The sequence below is a fragment of the Notolepis coatsorum genome (genome assembly GCF_963971535.1).
Source record: "Notolepis coatsorum genome assembly, chromosome: 17".
In the NCBI taxonomy this organism is placed as follows: Eukaryota; Metazoa; Chordata; class Actinopteri; order Aulopiformes; family Paralepididae; genus Notolepis; species Notolepis coatsorum.
Genome location: NC_140181.1, coordinates 83,991,904 through 84,018,408, shown reverse-complemented (window position 1 = coordinate 84,018,408; position 26,505 = coordinate 83,991,904). Strand labels below are relative to the sequence as shown.

The 26,505-nt window shown below is 42.1% G+C and overlaps 1 protein-coding gene across 1 annotated transcript in view; it reads left to right on the top strand.

Annotated features, from left to right (window-relative positions):
* Positions 1-26,505, top strand: part of pabpc1l (poly(A) binding protein, cytoplasmic 1-like) — an 87,526-nt gene that overhangs the window by 54,699 nt on the left and 6,322 nt on the right. Inside the window, exons 4-14 of the mRNA XM_084332906.1 lie at positions 630-745; positions 6,849-6,988; positions 11,721-11,815; positions 12,349-12,486; positions 13,195-13,290; positions 14,593-14,853; positions 16,141-16,228; positions 16,324-16,443; positions 17,871-18,004; positions 25,800-25,908; positions 26,006-26,136. Of these exons, the coding sequence (XP_084189032.1) occupies positions 630-745; positions 6,849-6,988; positions 11,721-11,815; positions 12,349-12,486; positions 13,195-13,290; positions 14,593-14,853; positions 16,141-16,228; positions 16,324-16,443; positions 17,871-18,004; positions 25,800-25,908; positions 26,006-26,136 (1,428 nt within the window). The remainder of the gene's footprint in view (positions 1-629; positions 746-6,848; positions 6,989-11,720; positions 11,816-12,348; positions 12,487-13,194; positions 13,291-14,592; positions 14,854-16,140; positions 16,229-16,323; positions 16,444-17,870; positions 18,005-25,799; positions 25,909-26,005; positions 26,137-26,505) is intronic.

Genomic DNA, 26,505 nt, shown 5'->3' with positions numbered 1-26,505 from the left:
CGTTCTCAAGCGTATACAGTCCGACGTGGTCATTTGACGTGCGGCCTGTAAAAAGACGCTCGCTTGACATATCGTCATGTAACTCGAGAACCGAGGCACTGAATTGGTTGAGTGCGGTGGTGTTCGAACGGCGGCAAATTCATGTTTCGAATGGTATATTATATGATCGCCGAAGAATGCAGCCCCGAGCCGGTAGACGCTCGCAAAGTGCAGCGACTTGTGTGCATGGGCATGTTGGCCCGAATACGGGCCGGTGCATGGTAAGAGGTTTTAAGCACCCCCCACAGCCCAAATGGAATGATAAAAAAAAATTATTCAGTCGACTATCGGCAAATTTTGGCCAATCAAAGTCGAGTCGGGGACAGGCCTAATATGCGGTAATATGAAGATATACATTTAATTTATGTGGTATATACAGAACTGTTGTACATGCTATCATAGTATGGGTAGACGGTGAAGCAGTAGGTAGGTATAAGTTGAGTATAGGCAACAGAGTTCAGAGTCGTACAGTATGGGTAACGGAGCCTAGGGTGTAGGCAATGGAGTCAGAGTTCATAGTTTATATGGTGGGTATATGTACCAAAGACTCAAAACAATTCACCTGATTTGTAAGCGGTTTCCTTTTTCAGGTAGTTTGTGATGAGAACGGCTCTAAAGGCTACGGCTTCGTTCACTTTGAGACGCAAGAGGCAGCGAACCGCGCCATCGACACCATGAACGGAATGCTGCTCAACGATCGCAAAGTGTAAGTTCACACAGTCGCACCAAACGCTTCTCGTTTGTCTTCTGACTATTGATCTGGAGCCCTGATCCGACGAGCTTTGAAGGAAGCAACCCTTAGGTCACAAGATAGGACCTTTGAGATTAAATTCAAGAATTTTGTAAATTCTTTAGCAAAACAGCGCAAAAGTAATTTCATGAGTAAGTAAGTAAGTATTTATAAAGCACCTTTCATACATGTCATGTAGCTCAAAGTCCTGTACACAAACATAGGCATATATAACGATAAAGCAATAAAGTCAGTGATCAGTTAAGATCAATGGTTAAAAAAAAAGAATTTAAGAAAGAATTACGTAAAAATGAAAACGGTCAAGAAAGTTTGGGAGAACAGGTCCGCACAAACAGGTCCGTTCAGTAGCAACCGGAAGTAGGAAGTGCACTAAACCAATGCACTTGTACAGTAGGTAGCAACGTTAGCTCTCATAACGTTAGCCAGTTAGGAAGTAGGAAATGCACTAAACCAATGCACTTGTACTTGTTTAGCAGCAACCGGAAGTAGGAAGTGCACTAAACCAATGCACTTGTACAGTTTGAAATGAGTGTTGGTTAGTGAATAATTATGACTTTGTTTAATGTTAACACAGGCATTAAAGCGTTCCGTCTTGAGACGGATGATTTCCGTCAATTTGATTATATTTTAAAAGGAAAATAATAATAAATGTTGCCAATAAGGATGTATCAGTAGTATTGGCAGTGGTAGTAGTCGTAATAGTAATCCAGTCTATTTTTTTTTATTTTCTAAAAAATAAACTAGTTCAACACAGGTAACCACTTTTGCTTAATTTCTTTGATGGCTCAAATGTATGCTCTAGTGCAGGGGTGGCCAACCAGTCAGAGACTAAGAGCCACAAAAAAATGACTGTGGTACCACAAAGAGCCACACCATATACCAGCGTTTCTCAACTTTTTTTTCAGTCACGGCACCCTTCATGTGTTTATAGGTCTCACCCTCTGGCCTCTGAAGTTGCTAATGTCTTTTTTATTTGGGCCTCACAGGGTTAAAAGTACCCTGTGAGACCCACGGTTGAAAAATTACAAAATCACTTTTAGCCATTTAAAAAAATAATGTTTATTTAAAAAATGTTAAAGGGGAACTATTAACTATTATACTACTATTTACTATTTCTTTCACTATTTGGGCACTTTTACACAATTCCTGTGAGTCTATGGAACACCTAGGTTTTTTTTTTTTTTAAATGCATTGTTTTGTATTTCTAATCAAGTACTAAAAACCGCATTTTTCTACCTCAAGATCTTAAGCCGTTTTGAGGCTGGGCTCCAACCACTGTGTGGCCTGGTGCCAACTGCCACATCAACTGCCACATTATTATGCAGCTGAGAAATTTCTGACATCACAGATATGCACATTTTCAGATGATTCAGTTCAGTGAGGGTGAATATTGTGAGAGGAGAATTGGAAGAATTCGCCAATATGAGAATTAGAGACATATATCCTATTAATATAAGTCCACATAGCTAAGAAACAATGGTAAACACTGAAAAAAGCCATTTATAAGATAGTTCCCCTTTAAGCACATGTATAGTCAATTGGTCCTGTTGTTCAGCCTCACAATGCTATTTGATAGTAAATGTGTTTATATGTCCCACCCTCTGGCCTCTGAAGTTGCTAATTTCTTTTTAATTTGGGCCTCACAGGGTTAACCTCTTAAGCCCGAGATATACAGTAAAAGTGTATATTTTCAGCATTATGTTTGTTTACCAATTATTTTAACTGTTATTAGTGAAATATAAGATTATAGAAATCTCAGGGCATTGAGTCGGAAACCGGCGCATATTGACAGGAGGAAGTGGCACAGCCAAAAGTGAGTGTAGTCTTTTGAAGGAAGAGACTCAGGGCTTTCAAATTTCGAAAAACTACCCTACCCAGCTCACACCAGCCCCTGTCAATCATCTGACTTCTGGATTTACTTTTTAATTTCTCTTATTTTTTGGGATTATCTCTCACAAACCTGAACGTTATTGCCATAAAACAGAACGCAGTTAGTTTCTCTACCTTTCTGTGAACGTCTTGCAAAAAACGGTGTTGCAATATGATGAAAAATGGTGGAGAAATTTACATTATAAAAAAGATGGCAGAATTCAGTACTGTATCTACAAAACCTTCTGTTTAATCATCTTCCCTTTATTCATTTGCTTAGATTTTTCAGGTCTGGTCAATTTTAGCATGGTGTTATTTACAGTCAAAGATTTTTTTTTTTTAAATAGAATTGATATTCTCCTTTGGTTCATTACAATTTACTCAAGCCTAGTAACAGACACACTATTTCTGACACTGATCCATATGTCCCTAGATTCAGATACCAAGAACATGCAAATGGACCATTTAAAAAAAAATTGTAAATGTTTATTCTACGTCCTTATGGAATGGGTGACATAAAAAAAAAAAAAAAAGAAAAAAAAAAAAAATTGGATGGAAGAGCCGCACATTGACGGGCAAAGAGCCGCATGCGGCTCGCGAGCCGCGGGTTGGCCACCCCTGCTCTAGTGTCTAGTCGATTTTGTGTTTTGAGCACAAAGTTCATAGAGGGGCCGAGGTTCACCCACCACCACAGTCTCACTAAATCCTGTGGGAAACACTGAGGATTCAAAAAAAATTACGGCTGTGGGTAGGGCGTTCCACATTGTTGTGGCGTAATTGCGAAACGTGTTTAGTCCCTTGTTTGTATGATAACAAGCTTTTTAGTTCATGGTTCAAAGTAATGGGAAAAGGGTGCTAGCTCGCCACATCAAGACTTGCATTCACGCTCTCCAGCACACCGCCTCCCTGCCTGGCACAACAACCACAACAGTAGGGTCTATAGTCAGAGTCTGGACAGTAGGCTCTACAAGTAGGCTCCCTTAAAACGCTAACGCTATTAAAAAAAAACAGTGGAGGTTAAAATAAGAATATGACTTGGCCTGAAAAAAAGTCAGTCAGGAGATTTTTTTTGCTTTAATCCCTGTGTTAACAACGCCTATATGGATTTCTGCAGCTAACTTTCCCATGTGTTTTTCTTGCTCAGCCTAGAGAGAGGTAGTGAGTTGGAATCTGACATTGTCGTCCCAAAGGCCCATACCCTGGGGGAGAAATGTCAGTTGTACCTGTGTAGGTCAGTGAATTGGTAGACTGAATGTCAAGGTGTGTGTGTGTGTTGAAAACATGGCAGTCAGAAAAGTTAAAAGGATTTTCCCCATAAGTACGAACGCTTTTGGTAAGACTATCCTGTGCATGTCATGTACTCTTAAGGTGCTGTAACTCTACATTCCGACAGCCATCACTGATATAGTGTGTCTGGTCAGTAACATGGGTCTCCCAGTCCCTCCACCCTGCAGTAAACACAAAATACTTCACTACTCACTATATATATTTCAAGAAATCTTGCCAAGACAAATTAGCTTTCTGCACTGGTAGATTATTTGTTCAAGTTCTAGCACACATTTGCTTAAAGCTTTCTTATTTTTGCAGTGTGGAGTTCTCTCTCCTGGTTGGATAAAGTGGGAACGGGATACCAGAACAATTATATTCTGTTTACTACAGAGTGGAGGGACTGGGAGACCCATGTTACTGACCAGGCAATCTATATCGGTGATAGAGCGGAGTGTAGAGCTATTATTTTAACATATAGACCATTTGTTTTAAGTCAGGGTTTCTCAACCTGGGGTTTGCACGGGTTTTGAGATGATTTGAGGGGATTATCATGTTGATACTATTCTCTTGTGAAATAATGACCGTTGAGGTCAAAGGTCACCTTCCAATTATAAATCAAGTTAACCTCTTAACTAGGGATGTCCCGATCAAATTTTTTTGCTCCCGATCATGTTATTTTGAGTATCTACCGATACCGATCTCTCCCGATCCGATCAAAAAATCTAAACTCCGCCTCCAACCTGCTGCTTCATGAGAGCAATGGCGCCATCGTCTGTAAAAATCAGGTGACTGCAAGTTCTGCAACTAGTGGATGTCCTTCATCCTTGACATAAATCATTTGATGTATAATTAAATCAAAGGAAATGCGTTTGTTTTGGCAAAATTCTTCTGCTCTGTGTGACGATAAATAAATGAATGATTTAAAATCCAAATTAAGGCCTCGGTATGAGTTTAAGACGTGAACATGGTCATGTTTGTTAAAAAAAAAAAAAGGTAAAAATAAATAAATAAATCCAGATTTTTCTTTATTTTTTTATCCCAATCTTCTGAAAATCACGTGATCGGCCCCCGATCCCGATCACGTGATTGGATCGGGACATCCCTACTCTTAACGTGCAATGGCCCGGCCCCTCTTGAGGACTATTTTCCCACCGGCGCGATGCGCCACTTTGCCAATCTCTAGCGGCTCGGGTGTGCATATTTCTTAATACTATATAGATCGAATTAAAGCCCTATTTGTTGCCTGTCGATTGACAAAATCAGCTCAGCGGTTCTCGAGTTACATGCCGATATGTGAGGTGTGCACCGAAGTACACAGCAGACTTTTTATTTTTTCAAATACCGAGCCTCTACCTCCTTCAATCATTTGGCGATCTCGATAATTATTGGACAGGGTTGTAACCAACGAGTCTGGCTTTCCAATGATACCCCACGTGGGAATGAGCGAATCAGGGATCTAGGTGAAAAGTTACGAGCGCAAACGGGAAAATAAATTTCTGCAGAATGGTTTTCTGCAGCCCTTTTTACCAAAATCGCTCCTAATCACTAATTTCTGAATGGAACCCAGGGTGTTTTTTCAGCCACACAATTTTTTTTGGCAATACTACTGGACTACTAACTACTACAGAAAAACGTGAGTAACAAGTTTTTCTACAACTCAAGTTCAGACCTATGTTACTCTATTTCATTAGCACTAAAAGTGAATCATCCTTATTGTATCAAACTTCAGAATGTCATTTTTCAAAAGAGACCAGGCTCATGCATGTGCTATAAGTATAAAGTATAGTATTTTGGTTTGCAAAAAAAGTATACAGTCCTCCAGTTCAAGTAAAAAAAATTGCCACTTTTGGGAGGTTAAGCCCTAGCCATATTTTCAGAGGATTCGCCTAAAAGTACATACCCAAGTAAATGGAAGATTGCTCCACTTCTACAAACCCATTTGCATGTTCTTGTATTGTAAAACCTAATAAGTTATATTATAAATTACTGTAAGTAACTGTACTTACAGTAGATTTCATGCACAGTCTTTGCTGCCCTGTAATGGCGCCTGGTGGTCCTAAGATTGAACTCTGCCATTGGAAAGTGGAGATTCGGGCCAATCCATAGATGTATAACTTGGCCATAATAAGGTAATTTATAGGCCTGATATTCTATATTCATATTTCAAATTGCATGTGTCCGGATGCCAACATTCAGTACTTACTTACTTACTTACTTACTTACTACTTACTTACTTACTTACTTACTTACTTACTTACTTACTTACTTACTTACTTACTTACTTACTTACTTACTTACTTACTTACTTACTTACTTACTTTCAGTACTGTATCAACAAAAAAACCTTGTAAATCATCTGCCCTTTGTTCATTTGCTTAGATTTTTATTTTAGCAATTTTTCAATTTTTCACTTTTGGTCAATGTTGGCATGGTGTTATTCATCAAAAAATAAATAAATAAAAATAAAATAATACTAATTTATATTCTCCTTTGGTCTATTACAATTTACTCAAGCATATACATTCCCTGAGGTCCATAGATGTCCCTAGATACCAAGAACATGCAAATAGACCTTGTAGAAGTGTAGCAATCTTCCATTTACTTGGGTATGTACTTTTAGACAACATTTCTGAATTAAATGGCCTGAAAAGGGAAAATAATAATGCTCATCATTCTTTGGCGTCAAAGTTCACCATCCTGTCTGTGCTACTCTGTGTTACCAGGCTCTGGTCTCAATTTATCCACTCTGTTTGTGATGACGAGATGGATCCATGTTCATTAGTAACATTGCTAACATTTGGCCTACATTCTGTCATATGGCACATTGAACAAATCTAGCCCAGTTAGAGTAATTTTGCTTATTGCTACGTTTCCTTCCTTTTTGCTTCGACTCTTCCTTGGTGGTGGGATTTATCTGCAGTTTTGTCGGCCATTTTAAGTCCCGCAAGGAAAGGGAGATGGAGTTCGGGGCCAAAGCCATGAGGTTCACGAATGTCTACATCAAGAACTTTGCTGAAGACTACAGTGATGAGAACCTGAAGGAGATCTTTTCCCAGTTTGGTAAGACTTGATGATTACTGTTTAATTGTAGAAGGTAACAGTTTGGTAAGACTTGATGATTACTGTTTAATTCTACATGGTAACAGTTTGGTAAGACTTGATTATCTTTTAATTATTGACGGTAACAGTTTGGTAAGACTTGATGATTACCGTTTAATTGTAGAAGGTAACAGTTTGGTAAGACTTGATGATTATGTTTTAATTATAGACGGTAACAGTTTGGTAAGACTTGATTATCTTTGAATTATAGACGGTAACAGTTTGGTAAGACTTGATGATTACTGTTTAACCCATTCTCCGCCATTGACTGATTAAGACGTCATTCCTCGCCATGCTTAATCTGCCAATGACTGATTATGCCGTCATCGAGATCAATATTTCAAATTTTCGTCATGGTATTCACATTTCACCCACGGAGTCATGACTGGTGCTGTAGATCTCCACTCAACTCTCCAGCGCTTCAATACCGCTACCTGGTGGCCGATCGGCGAGTTGCCAAACCGGAAGTCGGGCCGGACGTGCTTGGTGTCACCCCTATTCCGTCCGCCACTCGCTATCGCTCGCGGGACTCCATCTGGACACACTGGATAATCGATCCGTTGCCATAACTCGATAAACAACATTATTTGGACGTGTATAGTATTATACAACCTGGAAATGGAGCGCATAGATCAACATCCCATAATGGCGATCTATTTGCTCCAGTATCATCCCCAATCGCTACGAGGAAGCTGCGGTGAGTTTCAGCGTTTTTGATTATTATTATCCATACAAACTGCTATGATCTATATATCACCCATACTACATGATTCATTTAACGTCGGTCATTGCATTATAAACGACCCCCCCCCCCCCCTCTGGTCAACCGCGCATGATGAGTCATAACGTCTGGGACCTTGTACAGTTGAAATTTTTTATCTGGCGTCAATCGGTATCAAATTGCATTTGATGATGTAATATATGTATTTATGGCTATAACTCACGTTCTATGAAATACTGCAGAAAACGATAAAAACATATTTATACTCTAGACCGTATTTTTGTATGAATGTGTGAATGAAAAAGTAAAACTTTCCTACATCCTGAACGATAGCTAATCGATGTTGAATGGGCCATAGTAATGTCAATTTAGCAATACAATTTAAAAAGTTATAGCCCTGCAAAGTAGGTGAACATCTCCATAGACAAATAGAGCTGGCAGAGGATGGTATAAGAAGGGTACAATGCCTGGCGAAGAATGGGTTAATTATAGACGGTAACAGTTTGGTAAGACTTGATGATTACTGTCTAATTCTACACGGTAACAGTTTGGTAAGACTTGATTACTGTTTAATTCTAGACTAACAGTTTGGTTAGACTTGATGATTATGTTTTTAATTATAGACGGTAACAGTTTGGTAAGACTTGATGATTACTGTTTAATTGTAGAAGGTAACAGTTTGGTAAGACTTGATGATTACTGTTTAATTATAGACAGTTTCAAAGTGACAACAATAACATTCTAAAAGGACCCAAGTATATTTCCTGTTATTAGGGGCACACAGCATCATATTAGTTTATATGCGGACGACGTAATATTGTTCATGCAAAACCCTACCACCTCACTACCTCATCTTCTCAAGCTAATAAACGATTTTGGCAATCTATCAGGATTTAGGATAAACTGGCCAAAATCGACCTTCCTTCCACTGAATGTCACTGCGAAGGCTACCATCCTTCCAGGAAATATACAAATGGTAGAACACTTTAGATGTCTTGGAGTTGAAATATTCCCCACTATATGCCAAACAGTGAAGTATAATTATACAGGAATCCAAGAAAGGATCACAAATGACTTTGACAGGTGGTCAAAACATAAAAACTCAGTACAGGCCCGAGTATCAATAGTTAAAATGGATGTTTTACCCAGAATCAACTTCTTCAGCTCAATGCTACTGGAAAAAATTACACTCCGCCACATATACATTTATTTGGAACAACAAACCTCCACGAATTAAAAGATCCACCGCACAGAGAAACAAAGCTGACAGAGGTTTAGCATTTCCAGACTTCTACCACTATTTTAAAGCGTACTCTTTAAGACCACTGATCACCTGGTTTGATTCTCAAGCATCTGTATCCTGGAGAACATTAGAAGAAAACATTGTAGCACCACATAGACTGCAGGATGTAGTATACACCAACCTATCAATTAAGCAATGCAACTTGAAATTTGGCCTTCTTATTACACATGTGATCCGGATATGGCGTGAAACACAATTATTTTTTACTAACCAACATAAATGGCATAAACACTCTCCCATATTTAATAACAATACACTCCAATACACTCCTTATTGCACAACAACCTATCAGATTTCCCAAATGGGAAAAGAATGGCATACATACATTGGGAGATATCTTCAACGAACGGGGTTTCTGTAGCTATCAAGATATATTTAACTAATTTAACCTCACTAGTTCCACATATTATTTCTACAGACAATTATTAGCATGCTTGAAGGCTCATGGAGTCCCATTAAAGACACCACTTGAGTACCACAGATATCACAAGTTCTTTTATGAAAGGGAGACATCGAGAGGATTTGTCACAGACTTTTACCGTCACTTACTTACATCTTCGTATGAAGCCCTTCCCCTAGACTCAGTTTGGAGGATGGATATACCAGACCTGGAAGTAGATTTTGATTGGGCTGAGGTCTGGGCAAACGTTCGGCTATCATCACGTAACCCGGATCATCAACAGATTAATCTTAATTTTATTCATAGGACTTACCTAACTCCTATTCGATTGAACCTTATGGGGCTTAAACAAGACTCTCGATGTTCCTTATGTACAAACGGTGATGATGGTACATTTATGCATATGTATTGGGAATGTCCGCCTGTTAAGATATTTTGGGAAGAAATAACCACACTATTATCAGGATTTTTGTATTTGACAATACCTGTAATGCCTTCTGTATTGCTGCTGAATGATGTGTCTCAGGTATCACACTCTGTACACATAGGTAATCTTGTCCGGTACTACGGCTGCCAAAAAGCTAATAGCATCACGCTGGATTCAACCTGATAAAATGTGCCGGAGGGTATGGATTCTTACATATCTTGATGTGATTTACCTGGAGATATCTACCGCACGAATTCTAGGTATTAATGAAGCCAGCATAGAAATCTGGTTAGGGGTGGTGGAGAGGATAAAACATTATATGAACTATTAATCCTTGGTATCAAACGGAATAAAGGATGTATTCAAGGGGGGTCCGGTAGGGGAGGAAGAACGAGTAAGAGCATGTATGTGTTTTTATAGTGGATTTCTACTGTAAAGGTTTGTATGTCATGTCAAATTTTTTTTAATAAAATAAAGAAAACATTTGTTCAAAAAGAAAAAAAAGTATATTTCCTGTTGCAATGTTTGGTACAAACTGTTCCCATAGCAACATAATGTCTGATCACTGTGTGTCTCTTACCACCTAAACTGCACGGATTACAACGTATAATGTATGACTTATCATACCAGTTAGGGTACCTTTACCTTGTATACTGCACCCATGTATACTGTAGACATTACTTACTTAGTGTTTATTGCCCATATTTATTGTAACTTATAATATAACTGATGGGGCATACAGACGCTCATCTGCACCTTTGATTACACTGTTTACTTCCTCATATTAGTTTACACTGCTTATTTTTATCTTCGTTTTATTGGTTTTAGTGAAACCATCTATACTAGACGTTCGTTCAGACCTCACATTGTGATTGGCTGAGCAACATTCCAATGAGCACCAAAAAACCCTGATAATGCACTTGTTGAATTGCTACATTGCCAACCTACACCAGCAAAATGGCAAAAGAACAAGCATTTGTTATTAATGAATTGATTGAATTGATTGAAAAGTTTATTAACAGATTGCAGAATGGGTACAGTACAGTACAGCTCAATACATACAATTGTTAAGAGGATGCAGACCTGAGAGACTTTCGTCTTGTTTCCATCAGGGTCCTCCATTTTCAATTCATCATATGACACACACGACATACAGATAGACAGTACTGCTACATCTATACATTTATGACATACCAGATTTTCAAATACAGTACTGTTTGTGATACTAAAAAAATCCAGAAAAAGAGTGTATATACATTTGACATAGAAACTGTGCATTGGGGGAGGTTGGGTAGGTGGGGTGGGGCGGGGCTGTACATTGGAGGTGGGGGGGGGGGGGTTGGGTAGGGGGGGGGACACTGTACATTGGAATACTGACCTACATTTGACATAGAAACTGTACATTGGAGGAGGTTGGGTAGGTGGGGTGGGGTTGGGTGGGGCTGTACATTGGAGGTGGGGGGGGGGGGGGGGGAATTGTTGATAAAACTGGTATGATGGCAACAATACACTCAAGGATGGTATGCTATGATTCTATCACTGCTGTGCTGACCTGTGCCAAGATCTCACAATAGAGACCTCCTCTTGTGTGTTATTGCTTGAATAGCTCACCCCTCTCACTTCTGGCAGTAAGGGCCAGTCTCAAATCGCCCTGTAAGCCGAGCCCATCCTCCCCTGTGTCTAAACTACAGTATAGCCTAGTAGAAGTTATGTTCTTGGTGCTGGTTTGAATTTCAGGGCCTTTTTAACAAATTCACAGAGATTCCCACAAACGAGAATAAGCTGTTGGTTGATGAGGGATAATCATGATAGTTGATTAACAGGCTCTTTCAACCCTCTCAGGCAGGACTCTGAGTGTGCGCGTGATGAGGGACGAGAGGAACTGCTCTCGTGGGTTTGGCTTTGTGAATTACGCCAACCATGAGGACGCTCAAAAGGTAAAGACGTCTGCAAAAGTTCAAAAGAAGTGTTTTTTTACTGCACAACAGGGTGGAAAGGAATCCCAACATGCATGACATAAGAGCAAAATGGCCGCCTTGTGAATATGGTCAATGGTGCATTTCTTTTTTCATGCAGTGTTCTCCCCCCCCCCCCCCCCATTTGAATAATTTCACTACTACACTACAGACGGTTAACCCTTTCACCACTACACTACAAATGGTTAACCCTTTCAGTACCACACTACAGAATGTTAACCTTTCACTACCACACTACAGAAGGTTAACCTTTCACTACCACACTAGATTTATTTTTAGCATTTTTACAGCTTTTAGGGTCAGACATGACCGACAGAGGAGAGGGAGAACGGGAGAAGATGTGGGGGAGGACATGCAGCAAATCCACCCGGAAGCGGGAGGCGAACCCGGGTCGGCCGCGTAGGTCTGCGAGGCAGTAATGCGGTGCGCCACTCGGGTGCCCCAGAAGGGTTCGGTTTTGATATTGAAAAAGCTCTTGTGATTTGACTACTCAGGCAGTCGAGGCGATGAACGGGAAGGAGATGGGTGGGAAGGTCCTGTACGCGGGCCGGGCTCAGAAGAGGCTGGAGCGCCAGGGGGAACTGAAGCGCAAGTTTGATCAGATCAAACAGGATCGCATCCAGCGCTCTCAGGTACGCCTGCATCGCAGGGATGTAGAACGATCGGCTGTTTGAGAGAGATCTTGGTAACAGACTTTCAGCATAACACTTTCTCTAATGTGACAATATATTTGACCTTTCCAGAAATTACCCTTTTTATTACAAAATGGAACAGTAATTGCCGGATGCGGAGGAGTTGGCCTGCAATAGCAAAATGTCTCTGACTGACTTCATTCCCCATTGTTTAAACGGGCATTGTGTGAACGTCGTGGTTGTGTCCGGCTTCACTAGGCTTCACTAGGCTTAACTAAGCTTGCATAGTCTTGTGTTCAAAAGTTCACAAGCATCTAGAAACACGTAATTCTGTGGCAGCAAATGTAGAATAACCTGCTTCATAGAAACTGATCTGTGTGAACGCTACAATAACACTGTACACACTGTATATACATCTATCTATATTTGTATATATCCATATCTACTCATATTAGTTAACCCACTGGCTAAACTGGTTTATTACCACTGTATATAATAATACTGTACATACATTAGCTTAGCATATTTACTTTACATAGCTTCGTCATATATACTCCATATATTCACATGTTATACTACAATACACACCAATTTCATTACGTTGTACTTGTGCAATGACAAAACATTGAATGTAAATCTAAATTGCTGTGCAGGTTGAAACATCTATAGCATAGAGTCAGGCTCATCTGATCCCTTGTCTGATTATAGGGGGTGAATCTGTATGTGAAAAACCTGGACGATGGCATTGATGACGACAAACTCAGGAAGGAGTTTGCCCCCTACGGTACCATCACCAGTGCTAAGGTACAGTATGAGCTGCTGCTACGGTACCATCACCAGTGCTAAGGTACAGTATGAGCTGCTGCTACGGTACCATCACCAGTGCTAAGGTACAGTAGGAGCTGCTGCTATGGTACCATCACCAGTGCTAAGGTACAGTAGGAGCTGCTGCTATGGTACCATCACCAGTGCTAAGGTACAGTAGGAGCTGCTGCTATGGTACCATCACCAGTGCTAAGGTACAGTAGGAGCTGCTGCTACGGTACCATCACCAGTGCTAAGGTACAGTAGGAGCTGCTGCTATGGTACCATCACCAGTGCTAAGGTACAGTAGGAGCTGCTGCTATGGTACCATCACCAGTGCTAAGGTACAGTAGGAGCTGCTGCTATGGTACCATCACCAGTGCTAAGGTACAGTAGTAGCTGCTGCTATGGTACCATCACCAGTGCTAAGGTACAGTAGGAGCTGTTGCTATGGTACCATCACCAGTGCTAAGATACTTGATCTAGGAGGGCAGGGGGTTTGAGACGGGTTCATTTTATTGTCTCACCAGAACAACAATTTCTTCATTGTCTCTCGTCTCTAACCCAGAGTACAAAAAGAATAACCTACAATATGTGATAATTGGTTTCAACACATCTGTAGCATCCCGTTTCCAACCTCCTGGGGCTCCACTTCTCTCTCGGGGCATGAATGACACAGACTTCCTCTTCTCTCTCAGGTCATGACTGACAGACTTCCTCTTCTCTCTCGGGTCATGAATGACACAGACTTCATCTTCTCTCTCAGGTCATGACTGACAGACTTCCTCTTCTCTCTCGGGTCATGAATGACACAGACTTCATCTTCTCTCTCAGGTCATGACTGACAGACTTCCTCTTCTCTCTCAGGTCATGACTGACACAGACTTCCTCTTCTCTCTCAGGTCATGACTGACGGACTTCCTCTTCTCTCAGGTCATGACTGACAGACTTCCTCTTCTCTCTCAGGTCATGACTGACACAGACTTCCTCTTCTCTCTCAGGTCATGACTGACGGACTTCATCTTCTCTCTCAGGTCATGACTGACAGACTTCCTCTTCTCTCTCAGGTCATGACTGACAGACTTCCTCTTCTCTCTCAGGTCATGACTGACGGACTTCCTCTTCTCTCTCAGGTCATGACTGACGGACTTCCTCTTCTCTCTCAGGTCATGACTGACCGACTTCCTCTTCTCTCTCAGGTCATGACTGACACAGACTTCCTCTTATCTCTCAGGTCATGACTGACACAGACTTCCTCTTCTCTCTCAGGTCATGACTGACAGACTTCCTCTTCTCTCTCAGGTCATGACTGATACCGGCCACAGCAAGGGCTTTGGTTTTGTGTGTTTCTCATCCCCCGAGGAAGCGACTAAAGCAGTGACTGAAATGAATGGGAGAATTGTGGCGACCAAGCCACTGTATGTGGCTCTGGCCCAACGGAAGGAGGAGCGTAAGGCCATCCTCACCAACAAGTACATGCAAAGAGTTGCCACGGTGAGAGCCATGCCAGGCCCTGTGGTCGACTCCTACCAGCCTGGATACTACATGCCCACGATGCCTCAGGTAAGCACGTCATGGACCTTTTCACAATTATTCTGTTTCCAGGGGAACAGCGTTGGCCCCTGTTTATTTCCTGTCAGAAAATTGCAACAGGAAATATGAAGGGTGCCTATTTAGAATGTTTATGTTGTCAAGTTGCTTTGGTGTGTGTTCAGCTGACACTGTTGACACACCCACTACGCAAAGCCTGCGCTCTCTCTCTCTCTCTCTCTCTCTCACACACACACACACTGCTCCGGTCACTCAACTCTAAATTAAATCAAAATTGTATTCTAAAAGTCTCGATACTAATAAAATGGAGTATTTGACCGCTTTTAATGGCTGGGTATCGCAGGTATACTTTTCTAGTATGGGTGAATCATACAACCCTAATCTGCATAGCCAAAATGATCAGGTATTTGAATCTCCTCCCCTTGCAGGTTTTCACGTTGTCATTAGGGCCGTAATGATGCATTGATTTGGATCGATTCCTTGATTCACGAGGCTCCAATTCAGTTCATGCAATGTATAGTCTCATCATAAATATATTGTAAATGAAAAGGCTTATTTTATTGTTTTTGGTCCTTATTCTATGAATTGTGCCTCTGGTTGTTGAGCAGCACTCAATGCACTTTTCCTATCATATCCAGATTCATGTGTTGCTGAATAGTTTCATATTGTTGCAAAATCTGTATTGCCAAATGGAAATCATCTTCACATCATCTTGATATGTGTTATAACTTATTTGATGATCAAGTATTATTTGGTTCAGAAAATAAGGCCATAAAACACCAATACGTCAGCAAAGGGTATTTTACTTTGCCTCATTCATAGATTGACATGCTTGGATGACTTGGCTACATAACAGTTTCCTCAAAACCAGTCTTTCTAGTCGAGTTAGGAGAGTCTGGTGGGCATTCACCTTGAATGTCAGGCCCGACCCTACAGAGGTTAGAAGTGATTGGTGTAGTATAAGGTGTTATTGAGGGACATTGTAGGAATAGAGGTCTTTCACTGAATGTTTAAAATGCCAACTCTTCCTTCATGTTGGAAGAAACAACGGTTTCTTGTTGCTATGTGTTGATATACTTCTCACATAACAAAGATTTGTTGTCTTATTCCTGGACCTTGTAAACAAGTCACAATAGAACAGTAATGGTATGTTTTTGTTTTACCTGCTACCACTGAACAGAAATTAGGCATTTTCTTTCTAAAGTGGTTTCAAATGGTTACAAGCAGCCATATTGGAAGAACTACACAAACATACTGTGCAAGGCCTACTATAATGTCTAACTGACTTTCTTTGTGCAGCCTCACCCTCGCGCCTTCTACAGCCCTAACGCTATGACCGCCATAAGAGCATCATCTCGTTGGACTGGACAGCCACCGATACCTCAGGGTGAATAGCATCAGTGTGTGTGTGTGTGACTTGATTACTTTGCAAAAGAAGAGGAGCATATGGCTGTGATAACCTGCTTTCTGTCTCACTACCAGTACCGTACTCCACCCAGTTTGTCAGAGCAGCCGTTCCTCGACGTCCTCCCACCCCCATCAGCACTGTCAGACAAGCCTCCACCCAAGCCCCACGCATCATGAACTACACCCAGAGGATGAGTGAGTGCTACGCATTAGTTTTACCCCCCCCCTCAGTTTCCCTTACTCACTTCCCGACTCCTGTATTTGTTATCCGTTACTCTTGGTTTTTATGTTGTGTATTCATATTGTTCTCCGTTTCCCTGTGGTTCTATGTTTTCTTTGTTTTTTTTGCCTATTGTCAGCGACTTTGAAAAGCGCTATACAAAATAAATGAATTATTATTATTAAGGAAAACAATTTCTATTGTACATTGCTACAATTTCCACAAGTCTACCCATATACACTGTATGATAGCATGTACGACAGTGCTGTATATACCCATATTTATATTTACTGCATATATATATCCATATTTGTCTGAGTATACCTGCATATAACCCCTCTATATACGTACTTGTACACCTGCATATAATCCTTAGCTCTGTATGATAGCATGTACAAATGCTGTATATACGCATATTACCCATACCTATCCACACCAGTCTGTATTTACCTGCACATAGTCCTTTTACATATCATAGATACTATATCTATATATCCTACTCTTACTAGTTACTAGTAAGCACGTCCGAAACACGTCCAATCTTTCGCCGTCGACTAAAGACGCACTTCTTCAACCATTATCTGAATTAAAAAAAGAAAAAAAATATCTAACCCTAACTAACCGTACTGTCATGCACTTGTCCTAATAAACTAACCTACACTGTAGCACTCAACACTTTGATGAACATTGTTGCTCAGCTGATAGTTGTGCCCTTCCTGATGGCTTGTCGTACAGAACTTGTAAGTCGCTTTGGATAAAAGCGTCAGCTAAATGACTAAATGTAAATGTGAATGTAAATGATGGGTACCGAATTCGGTACTTTTAAAGGTACTTACCGAAACACGTCGGTACTACAGAGTATCGATTCACGTGAGATACCGTTGTCGGTACTGTAAAAAAATATATATATATATATATTTTTGTACACTTAAATTTTTTTTTTTAAACTTTTTTCTTTTCGTGTCAACGTTCACACGCACAATATACGCTTACCTAGGATTTGACTTGATTCAACAACAAGGCAGTCGGGGTACCGGTACTGTATCGGTTCAAATGTGAACGGTACCCATCCCTACTCTAGTTACTCTGCTGGACAGTATGACTACTACCATACTGTCTTTATACCTTCATCACTGTACATATTAATACTACAACTCTGTACATACATATGATTAGCACTGCACTCGGTAGTACTAACTTGTATATTTTGTACCCAGTTTAATCACCTGTACATTGTATATTGCTGTTGCACTTTACTGTTAAATTTGCACGCTGGTTAGATGCCAAACTTCTTTTTGTGCTGTATAATGACAATACATTTGAATCTAATCTAATTTCCACTTTTCTTATTTAGATTACAGTTGGGCATTGCAGTTAGTAATTGGCCTACCTTCTTTCTCAGATAACATTGGCACCCAGACAGGGGGTCGAGCCGACGTGCCTGGTTATCCGAGGGGTAGCCACTACAAATACTCGCCCGCAGTCAGGAACGCCCAGCTTGTCATTCCTATACCACCACCCATGCCAATACAACAGGTATTTTCAAATATGTTCAAGGTTCAATGACTAGTTTAACTACATGTTGCAATATTAGCTTAACTACATTCAAATCTTGGTAGTTTGTTCAGTAGTACTTTGGGTCATGTACTTAAGACGGTTATTTATTACAAACTACATGTTGCCCTAAGCATTTAGATTTTCCTGATTCAACTTCAACAACTACTCCCTGTCCTCTCCTTTAAAATGTACCATTATAAGTAAGTGAGGTTTTGCCTTCCCTGGTTACTAAATCAAACACACCCACAGTTTACCCTTTGTTTGGTAAACCCTTTTTTGGGATGCCGGGTATCATCCTTGAGCTCATGGGCTCATCAATGAAATGTCAAAGAAGGAGGATGCCCACCTGATGACCCTGATGACCTACCCTCCCTTTCACCCCACTGCCAACATCAAGACAAGAGTGCCGACTTACCACAGGAATTGAAACATCAAGTCCTATTGGCTCTACTGATCTTCTAGTGACTGCTGTGAAAGTGCAGCTGACGACGAGGGACAGCTGACAGGAGGAAATGGACCCTAACGGGGCTATTATGGGCTAGCTACCCATGACGGCAGGCTCTTGTCACTTTGTCGGGGCACAAGAGCCACCCTCACTTGGCTATGAAAAGTTAAGGGCAGAATATCCCCAGTCGGCGAGAGCAGGGGTGCAAGAAGACTGACTGACTTTGGAACCTTGGTATGAACACGACAATGAATCAAGGAGGTGGCAGTACTCTTGAGAAACCAGCAGCAGGACACGTTCTTCAGACCTGTAGGTGTGGCTGGACTAAAGTAACATCAACTCACACTACACAACAGTACTAAACGACCAACCTTTATTTACCCAGGGTAGGTTCACTGAGCATGGATGCTCTTTTTCAGCAAAGCCCTGCTTCACACAGTTGCATACATTCACACCTGGGAGCTGCCCAGTACAATCGCTGTCTGACACTGTTGGCCACTGAGCAACTCCACTGGAGCAGTTGGGGATTAAGTACCTTGCTCAAGGGCACTTCAGCGGTTGGTGTTGAGGGACGGGAGAGTGTTATTCATTAACTTTCCCACTCAGCGAAGTGAAGATTGAGCAGAAGCATCTCCGTTGTCAAAGGACAAGTCACAGATAAAAAATATCATATTGGCGGAACACCTGTCCCAACTATTTCAGTGCTTGGGCTGATACGATGCAAAGCTCAACGACACCGTTTGAACAACTAAAAAGAATACCATCGTGTACATGGCTCACATCAACAAGACCTTGCTGCCAGGAAAAATCAAGTTGTGGCGCTTCTAGTTTGGCTCATGTTTCACTCCCAAGACTCGTTTGTATGAACTAACCATCAACAAAGTGGAAAAGCTGGAAAGACTGATCAGTGAAACAGTGGCTTGGATCCACCATGCTTAAATTCTGTCAGACTGTAAGGGAATGGAAAATTGGAATTACTACTTGCAGGTCTTGTGGAAGAATTCAAATACACCAAAGCAAGGTTGGTCATGATCCTCACCGAATCTGAAGATACTGTTAGTCAAAAGGGGAGGGGCAGTGGACCCCATCTGAAGGTCTTCAGAGTGCCAAGTCTGCTCTTCACTTCAGGGATGTGGTTGGTCAAGTCCAATATGGGAGAGCTGGTCTCGGGTTCATCCCAAAGAGGGAGAGCCTGGAAAAGAGGAAACTGCGCTGGCATGACATCTGGGAGATGGAGGGATCTCTGCTAAGTAGCCTAAGATACCCACACCCCAGAACCTGAAGCAGTGGTTCGGAGAAGACCCCGCTTTCTGCCTTTGTCAAGCACCTGCATAACTAGATTCGATTAAAGGGGACATGCATTATAAATGCCTTTTTTCTGTGTTTAGCATGGTTTTATAGTAATACAGGTTAGTATCAATTAGTCTGTGTCTCTAATTACCATATTGACTCATCAGTCTAGTCTCGAGTTCACAAGATCCTCCCTCACTCAACTAAACTGCTCTGATTTGACGGTTTCCGTGACGTTATTATAGCATTGATTTGCATAGCTCCGCCCCTGGTTGTACTCACCTCCACCGCCCACATCAACCATTATAGTGCAGAGACCAGAGACCGCATTGTAACCCGACACTTCCTCAAACTGTGTTTGACAGGCAGAGAACGAGTGAGAGGGAGGGAGAGAGAGAGAAAGAGAGAGAGAGATAGAGAGAGGGACGGCGGGAGGGACTGCAGAAGTGTGTGTAAATGTGTGTACGCCATCTCTCCCTCGTCGGGGACACACGCATACACAAACTTGACTGCGTGTGTGTCGGGGACGCATCTCCTCTCTCTCCCTCTCTCTCTCGCTTGCTCGTTCTCTCTCTCGTATGTATCACGCTGTGTGGGTGACTGTCACTGAAATCGCTTATGGGCGGAGCCCATCCAATAACAGGCTGAAATTCTGAGGCTGGAAAATAGAAATGTAAAACAATGATTTTTATTTTTTTAAATAAACCTTACAGATGTCTTCCATAGACTCACAGGAATTGTGTAAAGTTGCCCAAACAGGGATAAAGTACAGAACAGGCTGATTCCAGAGGTATGTGGCAGGGCCTCAGAACGATGACGGATTACAAAGGCACCTCCCTCAAGCTGAACAGTGACATCTCCTTAGCAAATGATCTCAATACCTTCTATGCGAGGTTTGAGGCTGTGAATAACACACCAGCCTACAAACCACTGCAATGGAGGGGGAGGGGGGGGGGGCACTGCCGATGGAGACTCAGTGTTCAGGTTAACAGAACATGAGGTGAGGAGGACCTTTAAGAAAGTGAATATCAGAAAGGCAGCAGGACCGGATGGCATCCCCGGCCGCGTCCTAAAAGTCCGGTATTCACTGACCTATTTAACCTGTCCTTAGAACAGGCTGTCATCCCCACCTGTCTGAAGAAGTCCACCATTATCCCTGTACCCAAAAAATCTACGCCCGCTTGCCTCAACGACTACCGCCCTGTAGCTCTCACCTCCATAGCCATGAAGTGCTTTGAGAAGCTAGTGAAGGGCTACATCTGTTCCTCCCTCCCCATCAACCTGGACCCCCTGCAATTTGCATATCGCCCCAACAGGTCCACGGAGGACGCCATAGCCCATGTGCTGCACACAGCAGCATCACACCTGGACAAGAGGCAGGGAAACTATGTGAGAATGCTGTTCATCGACTACAGCTCAGCATTCAATACCATAGTCTCCTCCAAACTCATAGCCAAGCTCAGGGACCTGGGCTTGAACTATGACCTCTGCCAGTGGGTCTTGGACTTCCTGACGGGTAGACCCCAGGTGGTGAGAGCAGGCAACTGCACCTCCTCATCCATCACGCTCAACATAGGGGCCCCCCAGGGCTGTGTTCTGAGTCCCCTCCTCTACTTGCTGTACACACACGACAGTGTGGCACAGTGGAACAACAACACAATCATCAAATTTGCTGACGACACAGTAGTGGTGGGCCTGATCTCTGCCAACGATGAGAGGGCCTACCTGGAAGAGGTAAAGAATCTGTCGCAGTGGTGTCAGGAGAACGGCCTCTCCCTGAACGTCAGCAAAACAAAAGAGATGATTGTGGACTTTAGGAGGTCGGGGGTCAGGGACTACAGCCCCCTCAGCATCGACGGGGCACCGGTTGAGAGAGTGAACAGTTTTAAGTACCTCGGAGTCCACATATCCGAGGACTTGACATGGACCACACACATTGACAGTGTTGTGAAGAAGGCATGGCAACGCCTCTACTTCCTTAGGCGCCTAAGGAAGTTCCAAGTCAGTCAGAAGATCCTTAAGAACTTCTACTCATGCACAATAGAGAGCATCCTGACTGGCAATATCACCTCCTGGTTTGGGAATAGCATGCACAAGACCGTAGCAGACTACAGAGAGTGGCCCGTTCAGCCGAACGCACAATTGGAGGTGGGCTTTCCACTCTCCAAGACATTTACAACAAGCGGTGCATGGGTAAGGCTAAGAGAATAATCAAAGACTCCAGCCACCCAAACAACTGCCTCTTTGAACTGCTGCGGTCAAGCAAGCGATACCGGAGTCTCATGGCAAGCACAAAGAGACTCAGAAGAAGCTTCTATCCTCAGGCCATCAGAATGCTAAATGACGATAACACTATGTAACAACCATCAAATGCACTCACAGCACACACATCCACACGCACACACTCACTTTAAACAAACAACTCACTGCAGCACCCACTTTACCCACTTTAGACACCTAAACACACTTTATATTTATTGGTAAAGAATTTGCACTACAACCCATACCTCATTACACCTTACTGTAAATTGTACCGCATCCCATTTATGCATTGTACTGCATAGTATATAGTATATTGTATTGTAACTCAGTAACTGCATTGTACATTGTATATATGTATATATTGAACACTTTTGTCTACGTACTTGACTTCTATTTTATACTTACTATACTTATTTATTTTTATCTAGCACAATCTCTGGAGCAAAACAAAGAAGCATTTTATATAAAAGTATTCTGTACTTCTGTATGCATTGACAACTAATAAAGAAACTTGAAACAAATAGTGCAAGGAATAGCAATACATGTCTCCTTTAAATTATGTTGTCATCGCCCAACACAGTACAGTACAACAACCTTCATTTTCACTAAAGGCACATTTGAACAGAATGCACTACGAGCCTCATCCAAGGGCTTTACACTTGGTGGCATAACCAAGTTCTCAGATAGCGGGCATCAATTTTGGAACAATCGCAAATGCTTTTTGTCAGGAAAAGTCCACTTCACACCATTTGTACCAACAGGCATCCAGAGCACCATACAACATTGAAGGGTGCATGCATTCAACAGGCTGCTTGGGATTGGAAAATGTACATGGACTTGGAAGAAAAGCTTGCGTTTCCTCCCAGACCTTTTGGCTACAACCAGTGATGGGAATAACGGCGTTATAAATAACGGTGTTTCAGTAACTCTTCCAACCTTAATAACGCTGTTACCGTTACTGCCAAAAAATGCGGCACATTACTATGATTGAAGGACTTTTTTTCATCAGACCAACTAGATCTCTGCACAGAGAGGCAATACTTTTTTTCCTTCCTTGGTTAGTGGGCAGCGCGCGAGACAAGCGCATACATGCTGACGATTGGCTGAGGTTGAGTACAATTTCAATCAGTATATATTTGTTATTTTTGGTATAGTGCTTAACGAGCATAATTTAATGTTGCCCAGTTGTAGCCTGTTGAGGGGCAATACATATCAAAAGTTCCAAAACATCTATTGTGTTTGTATTTGTATGATCCACTATATAAACATAGTAATTATAATATCTACATACATGGCATTTGATTGGAGGCTAGTCTCACTTTGTCCCACAGCAACATTAAAATAGTTTAGATTTGTGTATGTTGTTTGTTAAAAATGTACTTGAAAGTAACGCAATCGTTACTTTCTGAAGTAACTAGTTACTTTTATAATTTGTAACTGAATAAGTAATTTAGTTACTTTTTGGAAGAAGTAACTAGTAACTGTAACTAGTTACTTTTTTAAAGTAACTTGCCCAACACTGGCTACAACACTCCAGCCAGACATGGTCTTGTGGTCCACAACAGCCAAGCTGGCATACGTTGTGGAATTTACAGCACCATGGGTGTTAAAGGCCAACTTGCAGGTTGTATTTGTGTTCAATAAACAATGTGACTAGGCCAACGCTGACTTTCATGAAGAGGGGGAAAAAAATTCGAAATTGACCCAGCTTTAGCGTTTTTATCAAACATTTTGTCGACCAAACCACAAGCTCCACGCACATGCATATTTTAATCCATGGATCAATAACGTGCGCGTGTCATCTTAATGCTGACGTCACATCAGGTGCAGGGCAGTGAGGGGCTCTGAGAGTCACACACAGCTAGTGGCAGGAAGCAGAGAGCCTTGCTACTACTAGCCGAGGAGTGATGAATGAAAATGTATCTGTTTCACTAACACTATTGCTCCTAAAGCGAACCACTATTTGTAAAAGCCACAACCACGTTACCATATTTGTAATAATGTAAATCATTGTGTCGTTGTACATATTGTGTATATAACGTTAGTAGCTAGCTAAGTTAGCTAACGTAGCTTAGCTTGGTAGCCAGAATTCTCGAAAATCATAACAATGCCTGATTTAAAATGGTTCTCTCCTCTTTGTATACCTTTGTCCTCACAAGTATTCTGCCAAGGAACTTATGGACACGACAATAGTAGTAGTTATAAGGTGTTTGAGCTTGTAACGTTAGTTAGCTCATAGCTATCGTGGTAGCCCGTTTTGTGACTGATGCACCGAGTGGGCTACTATTGTGCTATCAACATGCCGTGACATGTAGCTTGCTAGCCGGCATGATGTGTGTGCAGTGCTTTGCCCCACAGGTCTGAGAAGAGGACCTGCACATTTTACTTGTTCCCCAAACTTTTGCATGGCCCGATTTAAAATGGTTCACGACAGTAGACATAATGCTAACGTTAGCAGGAGCCATATAGCCAGTAGTACTATGACTCGGACGGGCATAAGGCATAAGTTGCCTGAAGTGACGTCACAGCCGTGCTAGCGTCTGATAAGCTTTTTTATTCGCTCTGTGCATGTTATTCGTGCGTGGACCTTTTTAACCCTTTCTGAGTGGCATTTCCGGCGTCAAATGAGGGAAAAAAAATTAATTAGATACCAATGATGTAAACTACCCATAATTGCAGAGTAGGGTTTAACCTGCAAGTTGGCCTTTAAAGAAGCTTATAAGAGGGAAAAATACCAAATACTCTGAACTGACAACTGAAGCTGCCCAAAACAGCTGGAAGACTTTTCCTGTAGAAGTGGGATGCAGGGGATCCGTTGCTATCTACAGCCAGTCTGTTGAACAACATGGGGGTGAGGGGATGTTCCCTCCAACAAGCAATCGATATGTTGTCAAATGCAGGGGAAAAGATCACCAATTGGCTTTGGATTAAAGGAAAGACTGCAACTGGTTTTGAAGATGGAGACAGGAGGGTATGGAGCCGAGGGGGTGTAGCTGAAGATGGAGACAGGAGGGTATGGAGCTGAGGGGGTGTAGCTGAAGATGGAGACAGGAGGGTATGGAGCTGAGGGGGTGTAGCTGAAGATGGAGACAGGAGGGTATGGAGCTGAGGGGGTGTAGCTGAAGATGGAGACAGGAGGGTATGGAGCTGAGGGGGTGTAGCTGAAGATGGAGACAGGAGGGTATGGAGCTGAGGGGGTGTAGCTGAAGATGGAGACGGGAAGGTATGGAGCTGAGGGGGTGTAGCTGAAGATGGAGACAGGAGGGTATGGAGCTGAGGGGGTGTAGCTGAGATGGAGACAGGAGGGTATGGAGCTGAGGGGGTGTAGCTGAAGATGGAGACAGGAGGGTATGGAGCTGAGGGAGGTGAACCTGAGATGACGGGGATCACTGCTGAGCCCTCTGGAGATCATGGGTCATGAAAAGGAAAAGGAGGAGGTTGCCCACCTGATGACCCTGATGATGTACCTACTCTTTCTTTCACCACTCTAATCCCACTGCCAACAGCAAGAGACCACAGGGATTGAGATGGCACGTCCTATTAGCTCTACTGTCAGTTTGGTTGCTCCTCTGTGGTCCTATATATTCCAGGCTCAGATTGTGATAATTGTCCACAATGTAGTTTGGATGTAGTTGAACTACTTATTCCATGTGGTGTTGGTTTGACAAAAAATATGTCAACATACATCATTGTGAAGTAGCTAGTGGTTTGGTCATATCACTGTATTTCATGCACACTTATAAGTGTTAAATATTTCCTGCTGCTATGTGTTGTAAGGTTGTTCCCCAGTCTCTGGTTGAGCCGGCGGTGCACATCAGAGGCCAGGAGCCGCTCACAGCCTCCATGCTGGCTGCTGCTCCTCTCATGGAACAGAAACAGCTGCTGGGTATGTACTGGTGGCAGCAGTGGATCCCTGATTTTTGCCAACCATGTAGATGGGGGCATTCTACCGTCTAAGTGTCTAATGATCTCCTCTGGTGTAGGTGAGCGACTGTACCCACTGATTCAGGCCCTTCACCCCAACCTGGCTGGGAAAATCACTGGTATGCTTCTGGAGATTGACAACTCTGAACTACTACATATGCTCGAGTCCCCTGAATCCCTGCATTCTAAGGTTTGTATAATATACACATATTATGCACCGTTTCTGAAGTGAGGCCATTCTTTTTGAATCATGTGTTGAACATTGCTGCCACACATCTTGGAAAACCTGGAAATGTATTTTTTTCCGCAGTATGAAAATTAGGTGTTATTGTAGTTTGGATATTTTATCAATGTTAGAATGTAAACCTAATTTGGGAATAAGAGCTCACAAACATTTTATGGCCTCATAAAATCGGAGCCCCATTAATTGTCTAGGGAGCAGTCCCAGATTTGACATCTCATCACCGATTGGAGGGTTCTCTCACTGGCTTCAGCCATTTGTGTGAGCCTGTTTGCAGCTTTAGGATATATCATATATGTGAGATTGTGTGCAAAATAA